This window comes from Canis lupus, chromosome 4, assembly GCF_003254725.2.
Source record: "Canis lupus dingo isolate Sandy chromosome 4, ASM325472v2, whole genome shotgun sequence".
NCBI classification, from domain to species: Eukaryota; Metazoa; Chordata; class Mammalia; order Carnivora; family Canidae; genus Canis; species Canis lupus.
In genome coordinates this window covers 15268289-15287681 of record NC_064246.1, presented here as the reverse complement: position 1 = coordinate 15287681, position 19393 = coordinate 15268289, and the positions used below count along the sequence as shown (strand labels likewise).

Here is a 19393-nt window from a genome sequence, read left to right as displayed (position 1 = left end):
AAGAAATGAAACCCACTTAGGGAAGTGGACTGTGTAAGACTACAGTGAGAATTCTATCAATCTAGTTATAGATGCTAATCGAGGATTTAAAGCAATAGATTTTTCTAACAATCCTGAAGCCTTGGGAGTCTGTGGTTTCTTAAATTTTTCTTTCAATATAGGGTGATAAAATGTGGACACATCCTCCTCCCCTGCTCCTACTGGACAGATGGCTTTTTCTTTCTGGATTTGGTATCTCAGCTTATCTGTCAAATGAGTGCTCAGATGCTCGATTTTGTCTAATCCAGGCACTGTCCAAAAACATTTACCATCTGGGGTACCTGGCTGGTTCAGTTAGTAGAGCAAGTGACTCTTGATCTTGAGGTTCTGAGTTCAAGCCCAGTGGGTGTAAGCTTACTTAAAAATAAAAAAATCCATCAGAACACCACTAAGTATGGGGGCTATGAATTTAGCTATGTAATCTCAGGATCAGTGTTCAGTCTCAATCTCCTCTGGTCTCGAAAAGTCAAAGAGGACTCATCTTTTGCCCCAAGTTCTTTATTTCAGGTTTTCCTTTCTTTCTTTCTCAGATGAGAACCTTCCCTGTCATGGTTCTAAAATAATTTCCAAACACCAAGTTCCTTCACTTCAGAATATATCTACATCCATTTTCCCAAACACCTCAGCTATAAGCCCTAGATAGAGAAGTCAATTCAGAAAATACTAAGCTTACTCTAACCACATTATTTTTTTTTAAAGATTCAGCTTACTCTAACCACATTATTTTTTTTTAAAGATTCATTTATTTATTTGAGAAGAGAAAGTATGTGTGTGTGTGAGCAGGGAGAGGGCCAGAGGGAGAGAATCTTCAAGCAAACTCCTTGCTGAGCATGGAGACCAACACAGGGCTCAATCCCAGGACTGTGAGATCATGACATGAGCCAAAATTTAATCAGGCGCTTAACCAACTAAGACGCCCAGGCGCCCCTAACCATGTCAATTTTCAAGCTAGCATTACATTCACAACTCCACTCTAAAATACAAGGCTATTTTTAACCAAGTCTGAACTCCAAATCAAATCAGCTCAGTGGGATTAACTAATCATACTTAAATTCTATCTCCCTAATTAGAGCTAATGGGATCCAAAAGGCTGCCTTTATCTTTTGTATTGCTGAGAATCTTGTAGAATGTAGATACTGAGAAAGTGAGAGGGGTGTAAAGCCCAACATCAGTCTTCACTCCTCAAAGATGGATGTAGGATAGAAATGAAGGAGACCTTTCTCTCTTTTATATACTCAATCTTCCGCTGTTCAATACACAATGTATGCTGATCACCCCATTGTAATATATTTTATACATATGTAACTACAACCATTGTGGGATATTTAATTAAAGGTATTATTTCACTGGCATTCATCCACAACACTTTTTAAAAAACAGTGTATGGTACATTTTCTTTTCTGTATAGTGACTATAAATTTAACAATATGATTCACAACAAAATATGGTTTCTGAAAGATTTAAAGAGCACTGGTTGCCAAGTTTAATGTTGTATAAAAAAGCTCCCCATAAAATTCACCATAAAAATTCAAAAAGACTTACAGGGTACCTATTACGCTCTTGGCTCTACTGCTGAAGGAGTATACTTCAGTGGCAAAACTAATTTTTTAACAATAAGACTTGAAATTTTATCTGAAAAATCACCAGCTCGTAGGCAAAAATCACTGACATAAAAGAACTTATTCAAACCAGTATCCACTGTGTGGTCTGTATTTCAGCACTAAGGCAACACTGGAAGGGTATACTGCCAAGAAACAGCATGGCTTTAATCATCACAGTGGCCTAGAAGGAGAAAAAGTGTCTTTCTCCAGCAGAAAGACTGTAAGACTTGCTGTAAGGAAAGTGACTTATTTTGAATGCAGCATGAATAAAACACTCCCTCATCAAAGCTTTTAGGTTTTTTTTTTTTAAGAATTCATTCATTCATTCACTCATTCATTCATGAGAGACACAGAGAGGCTGAGACACAGGCAGAGGGAGAAGCAGGCTCCCCACAGGGAGCCCAATGCAGTACTCAATTCCAGGACCCTGGGAACACAACCTGACCCAAAGGCAGATGCTCAACCACTGAGCCACCCAGGTGCCCCAGCTTTTAGTTTTGTTTATCAGCCAACAGAAACCAGTCTGTACAAAACAGACCCCAAAGATCTATTTCTGAGTTCAACATGTGCTAGACTGTGCAATTGCCTGGGATGGAATTAAGTGTCTGATAAGTCATTAATTCTAAATTCCGTACCTAAAAGAAAGCTATCATCAGCATACCATAGGCATGAATGTACAGATGAAATATTCAGAAGGAAACTGAAAAAGAATACTATCAGCATCTTAGAAAACAAATTTAGTGAAAACTAATTGGTTAGAATTTAGTTTTTGCTTTCATAATCCAAAACGCCTATTTGAAATCCATTTTTCCATAATAACTAAAATAAACCGGTAGACTTCTTGCAATCACTTCTAGCTTTAGGGATCTCTGGACTCAGAAAGCTGTGTTCAGGAGTCATTTACCAATACTGCATGGCATGCAACCTTCACAATTTAGGAAGATTATGTGAAGGATCAACCGGGAAATCCAGCATACTTACTTGAAAAGTAATCCAAACCGATGATCTGGTGGGTCAGTAGTGTCAACCTTGTATACAACCTTGTGTATACAACCTTGTATACACAGTTGTATATACAACCTTGTATTGTATTATACAATAATAATAGCACATCATTATTGTGACTTTTGTTCTGAATAAGTTATTGAGATATGCTGGAGAAAAGAAATTGCCCTCCAGTTTTAAAGTCAGTATTTCTTTAGAAGAACACTCACCTGAAGCCTTTTTATGACAAGAAATCGCCTCTTCGTATTTCCCTGCAGCTAATAAACGATCTGCTCGTCTGCTCTGTTGATGAGCCTAGAAGAGAAACATTCCTAAATTCCTCTCAATTATATATATATAAAAAAAGATTTAAAAAATTCTTTTGACAAGATAAATAATGCTTTTTTCTGCCACACATCAAACCATCACAGCTATGTCTGTAAGGAATCTAATGGGTAGCTCCTAGAGCTGTAGCATCTGAAAGAAGTTAAAACTTCTCAACTCTACCAATAAACCATCAAGTTTCACACCACACACTTAACTCCTTCAGTAATCCACATTCTTTTACTCTTTAAAGATTAACCAAGAGTTGTTACCATCACAGATTATTACTTAAAATGTGTATTTAATTTTTAACAATCTCTTTTCAAAACAAATTATCTTGCAGATCCCTTCACTAGTCTGTATCATTTAAAAACTATAATCAGGAAATTACAGAAAACTCAAGCTTCTCTTATATCCCTTTCAACATTAAATTTACTATTCAAAATAGAAATTGGAACACTGTACAGCTGAGGAATTAATAATATGGATATTTAATATTACAGCAATTTTTTTTTCAGGTACCACTGACCAAAACAACAAACTCAGAAGTTCTGAAAGCAAATGACTGAAGTGCTCCAGAATATGAAGATAAATGGATTAATAAGTAGTTATCAGCCTCTTCACATCTGTGCTACATTTTAGGAGTTCCTACAACCTTATGAGTATCCCTCCCTTTCTTAAATAAGGAGATCCAGCAGACATACAGGGGCCACATATCTTACCCAAGATTATACAGTTACGCAGGCAAGGAGAAAGAAAGGATCAACTCAATTCTAGTGTAGTCTTCCTCACAAACTCACAGATGATTTAGCAAAGCTTATTAAAAAGAAGGGGGGGAGCACTGTATGCCTATGTACACAGGAGCATTAATCACAATGGCCAAAAGGTGGAAGCAATGCAAATATGCATCAACAGATCAACGGATAAACAAAATGTAGTATCCGTACACAATGGAATCTGTACTCATCCTTGAAAAGGAAGGAAATTCTGACACATGTCACAACAGGGATGAACTCCAAGGACATTAACGCTAATAATAAAATATAAAATAAGCCAGTTACAAAAATCAAATGCTGTATGATCCTGCTAACATGGTATCTAAAGTAGTCAAACTCATAAAAGCAGTAAGTGAGATGGTGGTTGCCAGGGGGTGGCAGGAGAGAAAACGGAGTTGTTGAAGGTGTAGAGTTTCAGTTTTGCAAGGTGAAAGGTTCTGGAGATCTGTTGCACAACAAGTGAATATACTTGCAACTATACTGTGTACCTAAAAATTATAAAGGGTAAATTTTATGCTTTGTGTACTTCACCACATTTAAAAAAAAAATTTAAGTTTATTTTTTTTAAGTAATCTCTATACTCAATGTAGGGCTTGAACCCACAACCCCAAGATTAAGTCACATGCTCTTCCAACTGAGCCAGCCAGGCGCCCTTTACCTCAGTTTTTTAAGAAGGCAAAAAGCATAATCTGTTCTGTCAGGTGTAAAGTGATTTATCTTGAATGCTTTTCAAAAACTGCCACAGATGCCTCATAAAAACACTTCAGAGAATCAGTTTGGTAACTGAGATTAGAAATATTCTGGGCATGTTTGCAAACCATGCTCAATGTAAAACAGAGGTGAAGACAAAAGTAGAAAACACACTCTCAGCAATGCTTGCTGTTTACTTTCCCTTCTATTTTTGTAAGGAAGACACAGCAACACTCTTTAAAAGCAAGATCATCTATTTCAACTGTTTCAGAGGCTTTTTATTCTCAAATAATAATGAAACTCTTCCCTTAAGTCTCAATTTATTCCTGAAAATAATAATGGGCAAAATAAATGGCTACGGGCTTAAAATACTTTTAACTGAGCAAAAAATATGTTGTGAACATAGTATATTTTACAGTACCCAGGAATGATACAGATCTTTTGGGAAGAGAATATACATGAAGCTAAATTATGATCAACACGATTTCTCTAAGTAGTGTGTTCTGATAATACAGTTAATCCAAATGGCAGCCGATCAACAAGGTTCTAGGTCTAGGTAGTACAAGAAAAAGAAAGGGTAGAATTTGCAGGTGCCGTAATCTTTCTGAGCTTTGAAAAAAGCTTTACATAAGAGACAAACCTGCTCTGAAATTCAAGTGGATGGCAAAGTGCAGATCCAACCTTACCGCAAACCCATGGCTCTGGACTCAAGTCTTGGCTCTCCCACTAACCATCTAAATTATTTCATCCTTCAGGTTCTGTAAAATGATAGACACAGACCAGATTTTGTGCTTCAAGCTTTAATGGACTACAAATCACCTGGGAATTTCGTTAAACTGCAAACTAATTCAGTAGGTGTAGATCAGGTGCAGCTGAAGTGTCTGGCTCCTGGACACTTTGAGAAGCAGGGATGAGATGCTCTCTTAGGTCACCTCGCTCTGATGCTATGTCTCGATGATCTGTGTCTCTGATGACATTAACTGTTTTCTACCTTGTACTATACTTATGAAGCTCCCTATTTCAACTTCAAGCTCCACAGTAACAGAAAAAATGGTTTCTTGAACACCAAAGAAACAATAAGTTCTCAAGTGGTGAGAACAGGATCTCCTATCTCTCCTGACTTCATTAAAAACTCCCCATGTAAAGTCTAATTTCCTCTGATCACTGCCAATTCAGGAGTTACAGCTTTTTTTCTTTTTCCTCTTTTTTAAAGATTTTATTTATTCATGAGAGACACAGAAAGAGAGGCAGAGACATAGGCAGAGGGAGAAGTGGGCTCCATCCGGGTACTCCAGGACCATGCCCCAGGCCGAAGGCAGACACACTCAACCAACCACTGAGCCACCCAGGCATCCCCAGTTACAGCTCATTTAAAAACACACCCCTACTCTAGATTATGTGGCGCCAAGCAATCAAATTCTCTACTAAAAAAAATAAAATAAAATACGGGATGCCTGGGTGGCTAAGTGGTTTGGCATCTGCCTTTGGCTCAGGTCATGATCCCAGGATCCTGGGATCGAGTCCTCCATCGGGCTCCCCACAGTGAGCCTCCTCCTCCCTCTGCCTATGTCTCTGCCTCTCTCTCTCTCTCTCTGTCTTTTATGAATAAATAAAATCTTTAAAAAAAATACAATTCCTACTAAGGTCTTTTAGACATGTAGCAAGCCCAGACTCTTTACAGAGCTCGACTGGTTGAAATCTCAGCTTGAACACTTACTAAACACATGAAATTGACTTCCTTAATTTTCTGAGTTTTTTTCCATCTCAAAAATAAGAGTATTGTGAATATCAAACTAATTAACAGACAATAAAAGTTTTGGCAGTACTTGACATTAAGCTCACAATGTAGTTGGGGAAACTAAACTGCTTTTTTTCCTAACTGAAAATATTATCGGAAATTTATTTTGGTAATACTTATTTTTATTTATTATTATTGATATTTCTTTTTTTAAAAGTAGGCTCCACACTCTATGTGAAGCCCAACTCAGGGCGTGAACTCACAATGCTGAGATCAAGACTTAGCTGAGGTCAAAAGTCGGACATTTAATCAACTGAGCCACCCAGATTCCCCAATACTTATTTTTAAAACAATCTTTAAAGAACCCTTTAAAATCAATTTCTTTAAATACTGTTCTTGGTAGAATCACAACCTTTAAATACATTAAGTCTATAAGTTTCCTTAGTAATTTAAAAGTAAAATAGAAACAATAAGCAATTGAAATGGAAACAGACTCCAAAAGCAATCTGGGCACTGATATATTTTAATTCTGGTAACATGTTTTTCTTTTGCCAAGTATTTTAAGATGCACTAGGATTTATGGAAAAGGCTTTATCATTATTTCACATTCATTCAAAAAGGATAAAAGACACTAGGTCTTTATGAATGGCTTCATTAAACAATTAAAAAAATGTTTAGCCAAGAATGCATATAGTTTGGGTACTAAAGAAAACAAATTAAGGGGCAGCCCAGGTGGCTCAGCGGTTTAGCTGCCTTCGGCCCAGGGCCTGATCCCTGGGGCTCCCTGCAGGGAACCTGCTTTTCTCCCTCTGCCGGTGTCTCTGCCTCTCTCTGTGTCTCTCTCATGAATAAATAAATAAAGTCTTTAAATTTTTTTTTAAATAAATAAAAGCACAACGCAATTAAAAAAAAAGAAAAAAATTAAGCCTAAATTTTATTTACCTTTTTCTTAAAGTATCATTATTGGCAGGAAATTGTTAGGCGGGAAAGGCTATCAATACTCTTCAAGAGCTTCAACTCTATTAACCCATTTTCTTGTCCCTCACCAGTAAATAAATGAGCTCAATTTTTTGTCTCTTTAACTCTGGATTTTGTATAAAAGCGTATAAATCTTAGGGCACCTGGGTGGCTCAGTTGGTTAAGCATCTGCCTTTGGCTTAGGTCATGATCCCAGGGTCCCGGATCAAGCCCCATGTGGGGCTCCCTGCTCAGTGAGGATCCTGCCTCTCCCTCTCCCCTCTGCTTATGCTCTATCTCTCCCTCAAATAAATAAAATCTTTTTTTTTAAAAAAAAAAAGTGTAGAGGGGTGCCAGGATGGCTCAGTTGGTTAAACATCTAACTTTTGCTCAGGCCATGATCTCAGGGTCCTGAGACTGAGCCCCCGTGTCAGGCTCCCCACTCTCTCTACTCTGCGAGAGTATGCTTGTCCTATACCTTCTCCCTCTGCTCCAGTCAACACTTGCTGTGTGTCTCTCAAATAAATAAATAATAAAAATCTTTAAAAATAAAAAAAGTATATAGTTTTTTTTTTTTTTAATTTTTATTTATGATAGGCACACAGTGAGAGAGAGAGAGGCTGAGACACAGGCAGAGGGAGAAGCAGGCTCCATGCACCAGGAGCCCGACGTGGGATTTGATCCCGGGTCTCCAGGATCACGCCCTGGGCCAAAGGCAGGCGCTAAACCGCTGCGCCACCCAGGGATCCCCAAAAAACGTATATAAATCTTTCATAAGCATCCGTGTTTTCCAAACCAACAGAACAGAAACAAATTCATAAAGAGAACTGGTGGTTGCCAGAGGGAAAGGTGTGGGTTGATGGGTGAAATAGGTGAAGGGGATTAAGAGATACAAACTTCCAGTTATATAAGTCACTGAGATGAAAAGTGCAGCACAGGGAATGTAGTCAATGATACTGTAATAATGTTGTATGATGACAGACGTGACTACTTACTGCTTGCTTACGGTAAGCACTAAATAATGTATAAAATTGTTAAATCACTATGTTATATACCTGAAACTAACATAATACTATGTCAACTATAGTTCACAATAAAAAAAATCAATGTTTTCTGTCCTAATTATCTTTTCCACTCAAATATGTCACAGTTAACTAATCATTAGTAGTTGCTTCTCATAGGTATTTTCTTTTTTAATTCAGGTATAGCTGCCAATTAACATTACATTAGTTTCAGATGTACATGATTTGGTATTTGTGTAAACTACAACATGATCACCATAATAAACCTATTTATCATACCATACACTGCTACAAAAAACATTTTTTTAGAGGTGGGGAACAGAGGGAAAGACATAATCTTAAGCAGGATCCTCGCCCAGCACAGAGCCCCTGTGTGGGGCTTTATTTCAGGACCCTCTGGATCATGACCTGAGCCAAAATCAAGAATCAGACACTTACCCAACTGAACCACTCAGTCACGCCAAAAACTTTTTTCTTTGGATGAAGACTTCTAAGATCTACTACTTTAGCACCTTTCAAATATGCAATACAGTATTATTAACTATAGTCACCATGCTATACATATATCCTAGGACTTATTCATAATTGCAAGTTTATACCTTCTGATCTCCTTCATCCATTCTGACCACCCCCTCATTTCCATCTATGGCAACTACCAATGTGTTCTTTTATGAGCTTGTGTTTTGGTTTTGCTTTTTAAAGTTACATATATGTGAAATCGCACAGATCTGTCTTTCTCTTACTTCACATAGCATAATGCCCTCTATGTCCATTCATGTTGTCATAAATGGCCAAGATTTCATTTTTTGTGTGTGGCTAAATAATATTCTATGTATAAGTACCACACCTTCTTTATCCGTTTTTCCATCAATGTAAACTTAGGTTGCTTCCATATCTTGGCTATTGTAAATAATGCTTCAATGAACATGGGGTCCACATATCTTTTCAAGTTAGTGTTTTCATTTTCTTCAAATGCCCAGAAGTGGAACTGTTGGATCATAAGGTAGTTCTATTCTTAATTTGAGAGCCTCCATACTGTTTTGTATGTAATGGTTGTACCAACCTGCACTCCCACCAATAGTGCACAAGGTAATGGATGCTGCTTTTACGATTGGGTTACAAAAGACTGTCATTTCCATCTTGGTAGCACTCTCTCTCCCTTGCTCACTTTAATGAAGACAACAGTCATGTTGTGAACTGCTCACATGAAGGAACTGAGGGTAGTTTGCCAACAGCCAGCAAGGAACTGAATCTTATCATCAGTCATGTGAGTTTGGAAGCAGCTCCTGCCCCACAGAACCTTCACAAATGGGACCACAGCCCCAGGTGACACCTTGATGGAAGTCTTAAGAGATCCTGAAACAAAGCACCTAGTGAAGCCATGCCCTTATTCCTGGCTCACAGAAATTGAGAAAACAAACGTGTGTTATTTTAAGCTCCTAAATTTTGGGATAATTGGGTGTATAACTCATATACTAATCTTCATCTTTTATTATAAGTTGCTTCAAACTGTATTCAGAATTTTTTTTTTTAAAGTAACCTCTACATCCAAAGTGAGGTTTAAACTCACAACCCTGAGATCAAGACTCACATGCTCTACTGACTGAGCCAGTCAGGCACTCCTAGAAATAGGTAATGTTTAAATAGGGAAAGCACAACTGGCCAATCCTCATGAGGATGTGATACTATATCACTGAGTACGGAGTATTAGATTTCATGATAATACAATCTCATTAAATTACTTTCTGGGATTTAGGATTTACAATAAACTGATGTAATTTTGCTGAGAACCTCTCAAATTCTCATGGAGATTTAAATTTATGATCCAGCTATGAGGGAGTAGCTGGCATTGGTTTATCTCCAGTTATAGACAATTACAAAGCTGGATACAATATATAAAAGCAAGTTTACAGACACTGAACAAAAAAGTACTAGAAAGCTACATTTTCAAGAAAAGGGAAAAAGCACAAGGTGAGACTTACATTCACCTGGCTTTCTTTCTGAGAGCACTTTCCAAAATATAGTGCAAAAAAATAAAACCCAAGCAGAAGGCAGTATCTAACTGGGAAGAGAGAGGGACTGGAGTCAAAAGGCTGGAATTTGAGGAGGGTCCAGCACTGGAGGGAACTGCAGTAATAAAAAAGACAACCTAAAAATAGGCATAAGAAAATCCTCAGGTCCTGAGCCAATGCCTAAGCTGCACAAGCATAGACTATAATTCCAGGAGGCCTAGCAGACACTGTGCAGACATTTCAGAAGCCAGTGCTGGGGAGACAGGTTGCAGTTTAGACCTGGACTGAGCATAGTAACCTTGGTGAACACCAGGGCTTCAATTAAGGCCCCAGGATCCCTAAGAGGGATCACACTCTCGGCTCTACGGGTAAAACGAAAACAGCCCAAAAACCAAATTTAGACTAGATCACAGTGATCTGCCAGTATTTTAACTGCCAACCAGAACAAAATACTCTTTAGAAGAAGGTGCCTATTTCAGTCTCTACAATATATTGTCCACAATGTATGACATACAATAAACACGGTAAGCATGTGAAGCAGGAAAAAGTGACCGCTAATAAAGACAATGGAAATCGACTCTGAGATAAACCGTATTCTGGAAATAACAAAGTATTTGTTCCACTAGGTTCTCAAACTTAAGAAAAGGGAGTATGTCAAGAAAGTTTTAAGTGGTTGTAACTAATGTTGACATTCAGGAATTAGCCAAATAATAGAAATCTGCAGATATAAGTAAAGCAGTCAAGCCTAATGAGGCAGAGGGAGAATTTGATTATCTTTGAGCCTCAGGTTCCCTACATTCCTAGACCCACCCACATTGTAGCCCTGCCCTTCTTGCACTTTTCTTTTGATTCCGGTAAGTAATCTCAATAAAATTATCCCTTTTGGCATAAACTAATCTGAAGTGCCTTTCATCACCTGCAACCAGTGAAAATCCTAACTACAACTAGATTACTAAGGGACTGCCTCCACAAAGAAGTACCTTCTACTTCCACATACTAATGGCTTTATTTTTTTAATAGATTTTATTTATCTGACAGAGAGAAAGCACAAATGGCCAGGGGGAGGGGGCAGGAGCCCAACATGGGGCTTGATCCTAGGACCTGGAAATCATGACCTGAGCTGAAGGCAGACACCCAACTGACCCAGCCATCCAGGGGCCTCCTAACTGCTATAAAAACAAATTAAAATACAAAACAAAACAAAACAAAAAAAAAAACAACTTCTATTATTTTCCATTTATTTCTGGGTCCTTGAGGAAAGCTATACATAAAGATGACCAAAAAAGGAATACAATGTCAAAAAGACAGAGGAAAATGTAATGTACTCTTGAACCTTGTGATAGAGTCTTCAATAGAGAGCAAAGAAGAAGCCACATTCACCCTTTCCCAATAAATTCACTGTTAAGTCTCCTATGGGTAAGTAATATCCCCTAACAGTAAGCACTGAATTGACCTGTCAAACTAATGTAATACAATTATACTTAAGATAACCGCTCAAGTGTTTAAAAAAGTCCAGGACTTGTTTTTGATTCTAAGGATCAATTTCTCCCACATGCAGCTCTCCAGTATCTTTTTACCCCCCACCTCATTTTCAGTGTAGCTTACTTTTCTTCGGAACCGCCACCATCTGCTATGAAGACAAATCATAGGATACAATTCACCAATGAGTTGTGAAATCAATTTAGTGGGTCAAAACCAGGATTTTAAAAAACCTAACAGTAAGTAATTAGAGTAAATATTTAAACTCTAATAGTAAATATTAGAATTTTAAAAAACCTAATACTAAGGGGTGCCTGGGTGGCTCAGTTGGTTAAGCGCCTGCCTTCAGCTCAGGTCATGATCCCAGAGTCCTGAGAAAGAAAGAGCCCTGCCTGAGTCTGGGCTTCCTGCTCAGTGGGGAATCCGCTTCTCCCTCTCCCTGCCACTCCCCTTGCTTGTGTGCTCTGTCAAATGAATAAAAAATCTAAAAACAACAACAACAACAAAAAAACCCTAACAGAAATATTACATAGTAAATATTAGTTTTGTTTTGCATGAAATTTATGAGAGCCCCTGCATTTTGCACAATTCCAAGAGGCACATGCATAATGTGGCAACTCTGCAGTAATATATACATATGTATGCATGTACTGGTCATTATGTAAAAATCTCACTGTGGATCACCATCAAAACAAATGGGCAAACACTGATCTAATAGTAAGATCACTATTTTAATGAGAAGTTTGCTTTCAAATCCCACTATCACCATTTACTCTGCATTTCAATGTCTTCATCAGTAAAATGGGGAAATATACAGCTACTAAAAAGACAAAATATACAGTTGACCTTAGAACAACATCGGTTTGAACTGAACAGGTCCATTTATACGTGGATTTATTTTTCAGTAAATACAGTGCAGTACTGCAAAGTATTTTCCTTATGATTTTAGTATTTTCTCTAGTTTACTGTGAGAATATTGTACTTAATACATATATCATACAAAATGTGTTAATCCAATATTTATGTTATTGGCCAGACTTCTAGTCAACAGTAGGCTATTTATTAGTTAGGTCTTTGGGGAGTTGGGAAAATTGGGACAGCAGCATGGAGAAGAATGAAAGTGGAGCACTTTCTTACACTATACATAAAAATAAATTCAAAATCAATGAAAGTCCTAAATGTGATAGGAAACTATTAAACTCCTAGAGGAACAGGGAGCAGCAGCCCCTTTGACACTAGCCATAGCCAACTTCTTACTACACATCTTCAAAGGAAAGGGAAACAAAATAAAAAATAAACTACTGGGACTTCAAGGAAACAAACAATCAACAAAATTAAAAGGCAACCCACAGAATGGGAGAAGATAATTGCAAATAACATATCTTGGAAAGGGTTAGCATCCAAAATCTCTAAAGAACTTATCATCAGGGATGCCTGGGTGGCTCAGGACGTGATCCAGGAGTACCAGGAGTCCCACAATGGGCTCTCTACATGGAGCCTGCTTCTCCCTCTGCCTGTGTCTCTGCCTCTCCGTCTCTCATGAATAAATAAAATCTTAAAAAAAAAAAAAAAGACCTTATCATCAAAACCAACATCCCCCAAAACAATCCAGTTAAGAAATGGGCGGAAGACACAAATAGACATTTTTCCAAGAAGACATCCAGATGGCCAACAGACACACGCAAAGATGCTCAACAGCACTCATCATCAGGGAAATACAAATCAAAACTGTAATAAGTTATCTCATGCCTGTCAGAATGTGTTGGTAGAATGCAGAGAAAGGGTACACTATTGGTGGGAATGCACCCTGGTGCAGCCAATCTGGAAAACAGTATGGAGGTTCCCCAGAAAATTAAAACTATCATACCACCCAGCAATTGCACTACTAGGAATTTATCCACAGAATACAAAAATAGTGATTCAAAGGGGCACATGCATCCCAATATTTATGGTACCATTATCAACAATAATCAAATTATGGAAAGAGCTCAAATGTCCATCAACTGACGAATGGATAAAGACGTGTTTTATTAAAAAAAAAAAAGTGTTTTATATATATACACGTGTGTGTGTGTGTGTGTACAAAAAGAATGAAAGGGGCAGCCCGGTGGCTCAGGGGTTTAGCACCACCTTTGGCCTAGGGTGTGATCCTGGAGCCCCAGGATCGAGTCCCACGTCGGGCTCCCTGCATAGAGCCTGCTTCTCCCTCTGCCTGTGTCTCTGCCTCTCTCTCTGTCATGAATAAATAAATAAAATCTTTAAAAAAAAAATCGATTAAAAAAAAAAAAAAAAGAGGGAGATCCCTGGGTGGCTCAGGGGTTTAGTGCCTGACTTTGGTCCAGGGTGTGGTCCTGAAGTCCCGGGATCGAGTCCCACATCAGGCTCCCTGCATGGAGCCTGCTTCTCCCTCTGCCTGTGTCTCTGCCTCTCTCTCTCTGTGTGTCTCTCATGAGTAAATGAATAAAATCAAGAAAGAAAGAAAGAAAGAAAGAAAGAAAGAAAAGAAAAGAAAAGAAAAGAAAAGAAAAGAAAAGAAAAGAAAAGAAAGAAAGAGAGAGAGAAGAAGAAGAAAGAAAGAAGAAAGAAAGAAAGAAAGAAAGAAAGAAAGAAAGAAAGAAAGAAAGAAGAATGAAAGCCTGCAATTTGCAAAGACATGGATGGAACTAGAGGGTATTATGCTAAATGAAATAAGCCAGTCAGAGAAAGACAACTACCATATGATTTCACTCATACTGGAATTTAAGAAACAAAACAGATGACATGAGGGAAAGAAATTAAAAGAGAGAGAGAGAGAGGAAGGGGCAGGCAAACCAGAAGAGATTCTTAACTATAGAAAATAAATAGGGTTTGGGACACCTGGGTGGCTCAGCAGTTGTGTGTCTGCCTTCAGCTCAGGGTGTGATCCTGGGTCTAGGGATCGAGTCCCAAATCAGGCTCCCTGTGAGAAGCCTGCTTTTCCCTCTGTGTCTCTGGCTCTCTCTCTGTTTCTGGCTCTCTCTCTCTGTGTCATTCATGAATAAATAAAATCTTAAAAAAAAAAAAAAAAGGTTTGCTGAAGTGCGGGTGGGTGGGGGGAATGGAATAAGCGAGTGACGGTATTAAGGAGGGTACTTGTGATTGAGCACCAGGTGTTATATGTAAGTGATGAATCACTAAATTCTACTCCTGAAACTAGTATTACACTATATAGGGATGACTAGGTGGCTTAGCGGTTGAGTGTCTGCCTTCAGCTCAGGATGTGATCCTGGAGTTCCAGGATCAAGTCCTGCATCCGGCTCTTGCATGGAGCCTCCTTCTCCTCCCTCTGCCTGTGTCTCTGCCTCTCTCTCCGTGTGTCTCTCTCATGAATAAATAAATAAAATCTTTAAAAAAGTATAAAAAAAAATTTACACTATATGTTAACTAGAATTTAAATAAAAACTTGAAACATTAAATAAAGATTATGATCATGAAAAAAGGAAATATTTAAGTGTATGTAAATACTAGTAATGTAACAGGCATGTTTAAATTATGTTCTTATTTATTATCAATATTCTTTACAGGGGAGGGGGTGCCTGGGTGCCTCAGTTGGTTGAACGACCAACTCCTGATTTCAGCTCAGGTCATGATCTCACAATTGTGGAACTGAGCCCTGCATTAGTCTCTGCACTCAGCAGGGAGTCTGCTTGAGCTTCTCTCTCCCCATCTGCTCCTCCCCCCACACCATTTCAAATAAACCTTAAAAAATTCTTTATGATTATTGTTGAATATCCAGAAAACATAGAAAATAATAAAGGAATGTACAGAAATTTAAGGAAAGTAGTAACTTCATAAATAAAAATTGACAGTATAATCATATAAAAAAAAGTCTTGGGACCCCTGGGTGGGCTCAGTGGTTGGGCATCTGCTTTCAACTAAGGATATGATCCTGTAGTCCTGGGATCGAGTCCCACACTGGGCTCCCTGCATAGAGCCTGCTTCTCCTTCTGCCTATGTCTCTGCCTCTGTGTCACTCATGAATAAATAAAATCTTAAAAAAAAAAAAAGTCTTTGGGTAGTCAGAAGTTTTATGTGCATTTTTTGACCTCATAGGGGGGCCGACACCCCTAATCCCCACGTTGTTCAAAGGTCAACTGTATGTATAAAATGCCTGATGCCAACCCCAGCACTTAGTTATTGTTGGGTAAGTCTTAGTGCTCTGCCATCATCTTTTCCCAGAGAGCTTCCACTGAGCCCAATGTAGCTGTGACAGGATAAACTCTACTTGAATTTTTTTAGGGCAACAAGAAGTGGTGGTTCAAAATAGCCTCTTTTTGACCTTCAAGATTTCACTGCCACCATAAGTAAGATGGGATAATTATAAAGATTCTGGGTATATACAAGGTCATTCTCTGGACCATGATACCTGATTCCTTAGATGAGAAATGACTAGAGGGAAACTCAGTTACTCAACAAAACGTTCTCAGCACTCTTAATAGAGCCAAACACACAACTGGGCCACACAGTCACATGGACCCTTGTCCTCAGAGTCTGCAGAGTAGGTAAACAAAGTATGAGCAACAGTCATGTGTAAATTATGGTCTGACATCACTTCCCAAATACGCAGTAAACAAATCAAAGAACTATAAATTATCTCACACAAGTCTTGACATTTGCTACCAGCACTCACTTTGCCAAAATTAAATGGAAAGAAATGCCTAAATATACACTAAGTGACTTTATAATTTTTCTGTATTAAAAATTGACAAAAAGAAAAAAGCTGATGAAATAAAATTTATTCAGTCCAAAGACTAGTAGTTATTCCCCCACCCCCAAAAATGGAAATATGATTTCGTTTTTCATTTAACCAATTTCAAAAACCAGAGAACTAGAACACAGTATCTGTATTATATATTAAATGATTTTTTTTAAAGTTACTTATTTATTCATGAGAGACACAGAGAGAGAGAGGCAGAAACATAGGCAGAGGGAGAAGCAGGCTCCCTGTGGGGAGCCTGATGAGGGACTCGATCCCAGGAACCCGGGATCATAACCCTGAGCCAAAGGCAGATGCTAAACCATTGAGCCACCCATTGAGGTGTCCCTAAATGACTATTTTGAACCAGTCTCTTCTGTATCTTAATCTACTGCCAGGAAATAAGCATACACAGTCCTTACTGTAAACCTGACATAAAAGAATCAATACCAAAACAAAGAAGTTGTGATCCACCAATCTAAGTAATTACTTAATTTCTCTCAGTCTAGTCTCATTTTTCCATAAAACTGGGAAGCAGTTCTTCCTAAATTCCAAGGATGCTCTGAGGATACATAATTATAAACCAGGTACTGTAATAAATCCTTATACAACAAATCTGGACTACACTAGAATGTCATTAGAAAAAGGATACTGGGATTTTCACAGGCACTCATTAACTCATAGCATGAGAACTATTTCTCATGTTCAGTCAACTGGATACTGAGTTAACTGCTGACAAAAAAAAAAGTGATCTTAAAACACACACACACAAAACCCAATCTTTTAAAATTGAGTGGCAAATTCACAGGCCTCCCAAAGGTACAGAGCAGTTAAAATGATCCAAGTAAATGTTAATCTCTTCAACTGTTATCTTCCAATAAACAGCTAGGCTAGGACTCAGATCTTTCAAATCTCAAATGGTTTAAGAATTCAAGAGGCCAAATTTCTGATGTTTGTCCACATACATTTTATGGCTGGATTATGGAATTATGCTAGCCTGCTTAACAAGGCTCTAGCCAAAATTCTGCCCTATAGAAAGATAATACTACTGTAACCATTAAACTAATTTTTCCTAAACTGGGGATTCTGCTGCTCCATCTACAGCTGTCCCCCAGTGCCAGTCTTCTCATAAGCTACCACACACTAGTAAGGCAGTTGGCTGGTGTTATGCTGCAACCTGTAGCCAAATAAAGTGACGCTAACTGGAACTGAACCAATGGTCACTTTGCAAGGACACTTGAACTTTGAAGCACTCTGTAAACTGGTTATTTCTGTGTGAAGTTTCAGTATTGAGTCATCCATCCATTAGATCTCACTGTAAACTATACGTTGCCTTAAAAACAAAGAAAGTGCAAGATATGTCCCTGGTTTTTAAAAAATTCATAAATCTCATCCAGTTCTTTTTAAGTGTAAACAATTCTTACCAATAGGGGCAGGCTCAACTTAAAACTGGGAGGTGCTTCTCACAGAAGCTAACCTGGCACCAGTCATTTGGGAGCAGCTTTTTAGGTCCTAGAATCAATCTTAGGCTTTTCAAGCTCAGCAAGTCCAAGTCTTCATTTTACAAATGAGATTTTAAATTAAGAGCTTATGGTCTGGTCACTACAACAGCTAACTCTGTACTGTACACTGTACTAGGTACAAGGTACTGTTCTAAACCCTTTACACCTATTTACCCCTTTAATCCTCACAACAAACCAGAAACAAGGTGAGGTCAACTAATTTGCCCAAGGTCACACAGCTATTAAATGGCAAAGCCAGAACTGAAATCCAAGCAGTCTGGCTCCAGAATCTATACTCAAACCACCAAGCTCTACGGCTTGTCTGCAGAACGTTTGTTAAATGCAGCCTGGGGCTCCTCCACGACACCAGGGTTCAGAGTTTCAACTTGAGACACTAATTCTCCATGCCTCCCTTTCTCCAACGCCACCGCCGCCCACCAGAGCCCGCCATCGCAAAAGAACTGCACACCTGACTCCAGAAGGTCCTCCTGCCTGTCTACAACCTTAAGTGATCTGACGTCTGTGTCCCAAACAGGCACCCTCTAGGAAACCAAAATATGCAGTAGTCAGTCAGAAAAGAACTCGTGTTGTTTTAATGGGAACCTCTGAAATGCCTAAAAACAAGTAAACGGCCTATGAGCGCTTTTTCTGAGAAAGGCAAACATCTACCCTATTGTGCCTAAAGTGATCAAACGAAGCTAAAAACAGGGACGGCCCTGTTTTTTTTTTTTTTTTTTTTCCCTTCCCCAGCTGTCTCTTAATTTGAGAAGGGAGATTCTCAGTTTACGCATCTAAACGTAGGTGAGAAATGGGTGGAGGGAAAAATAGGAGAGAGTGTGTGTGTGTGTGGGGGGGGGGGTATTACTCCCACCTCTCGGACTCCAGACCCTGCGTGTCAGAAGTCAGACCCCGCACCACACAGCCCGCCGCCCCGGCCGGCTTCAGTGCCCCTCCAGCTGCAGCGAGGTGGCTACGTGGCGCCCGCAGGCATTGCCTCCAGCCTCAAGAGGAGGTGGCTCTCTCCGCTGGTGGAAGCCCCTCGCTCGCGGCACGGCGGCAGGAGGGGCCCCGGGCCGGAGGGAGGCGGGACGCGACAGCTTCCCGGGGCTGCGTGCGCGGCGCCGCTGGGGGACCGGCCCCGCCGAACCCGCCGCACCCGCCTCCCCGCCTCCCCCGCCTCCCGGCCTCGGGGGTCTGCAGCACGCCGGAGACGCGACCGGATCCTGAGGCAAAAGCTCCTGACGGCGGCCACGACCCCCTGCGGGCTACTCACCAGGTTGAGGGGTCCTTCCATTACTTCCATAGACCCCGGGGCAAGCGGCGGCCTGAGGAAGTGGAGCGACGGCGCCGGGGCACATGGAGAGGAACCGCAGCAGAGAGGGCGACGCGGCGGCGGCGGCAGCTGCCCTCTCCGCGCTCGGGGAGCAACAACCGCACCACTTCCTCCTCCGGTGGCGCGCCGCGGCCCCGCCCCCTGCGCCGCGGCCACGCACGCGTCATGGCGTCACACGTGGCTGGTTCAAGCTGGGAGTGAGGACCCGGAGTGGGTGGGGCT

At 39.8% G+C, this 19393-nt stretch overlaps 1 protein-coding gene across 2 annotated transcripts in view; it reads right to left on the bottom strand.

The window, feature by feature from the left end:
* The window catches only part of NRBF2 (nuclear receptor binding factor 2), a 33201-nt gene extending 13863 nt beyond the window's left edge, over nt 1-19338 (bottom strand). Inside the window, exons 1-2 of one of the 2 annotated variants that reach the window (XM_025434459.3) lie at nt 19112-19338; nt 2855-2939 (exon numbers count right to left, since the gene is read on the bottom strand). In XM_025434459.3, coding sequence (XP_025290244.1) covers nt 2855-2939; nt 19112-19141 — 115 coding nt within the window. In that variant the 5' untranslated portion in view covers nt 19142-19338. The remainder of the gene's footprint in view (nt 1-2854; nt 2940-19111) is intronic. The other variant, XM_025434460.3, reaches the window with a different exon arrangement.
* Between the last annotated feature and the right edge of the window lie 55 nt (nt 19339-19393).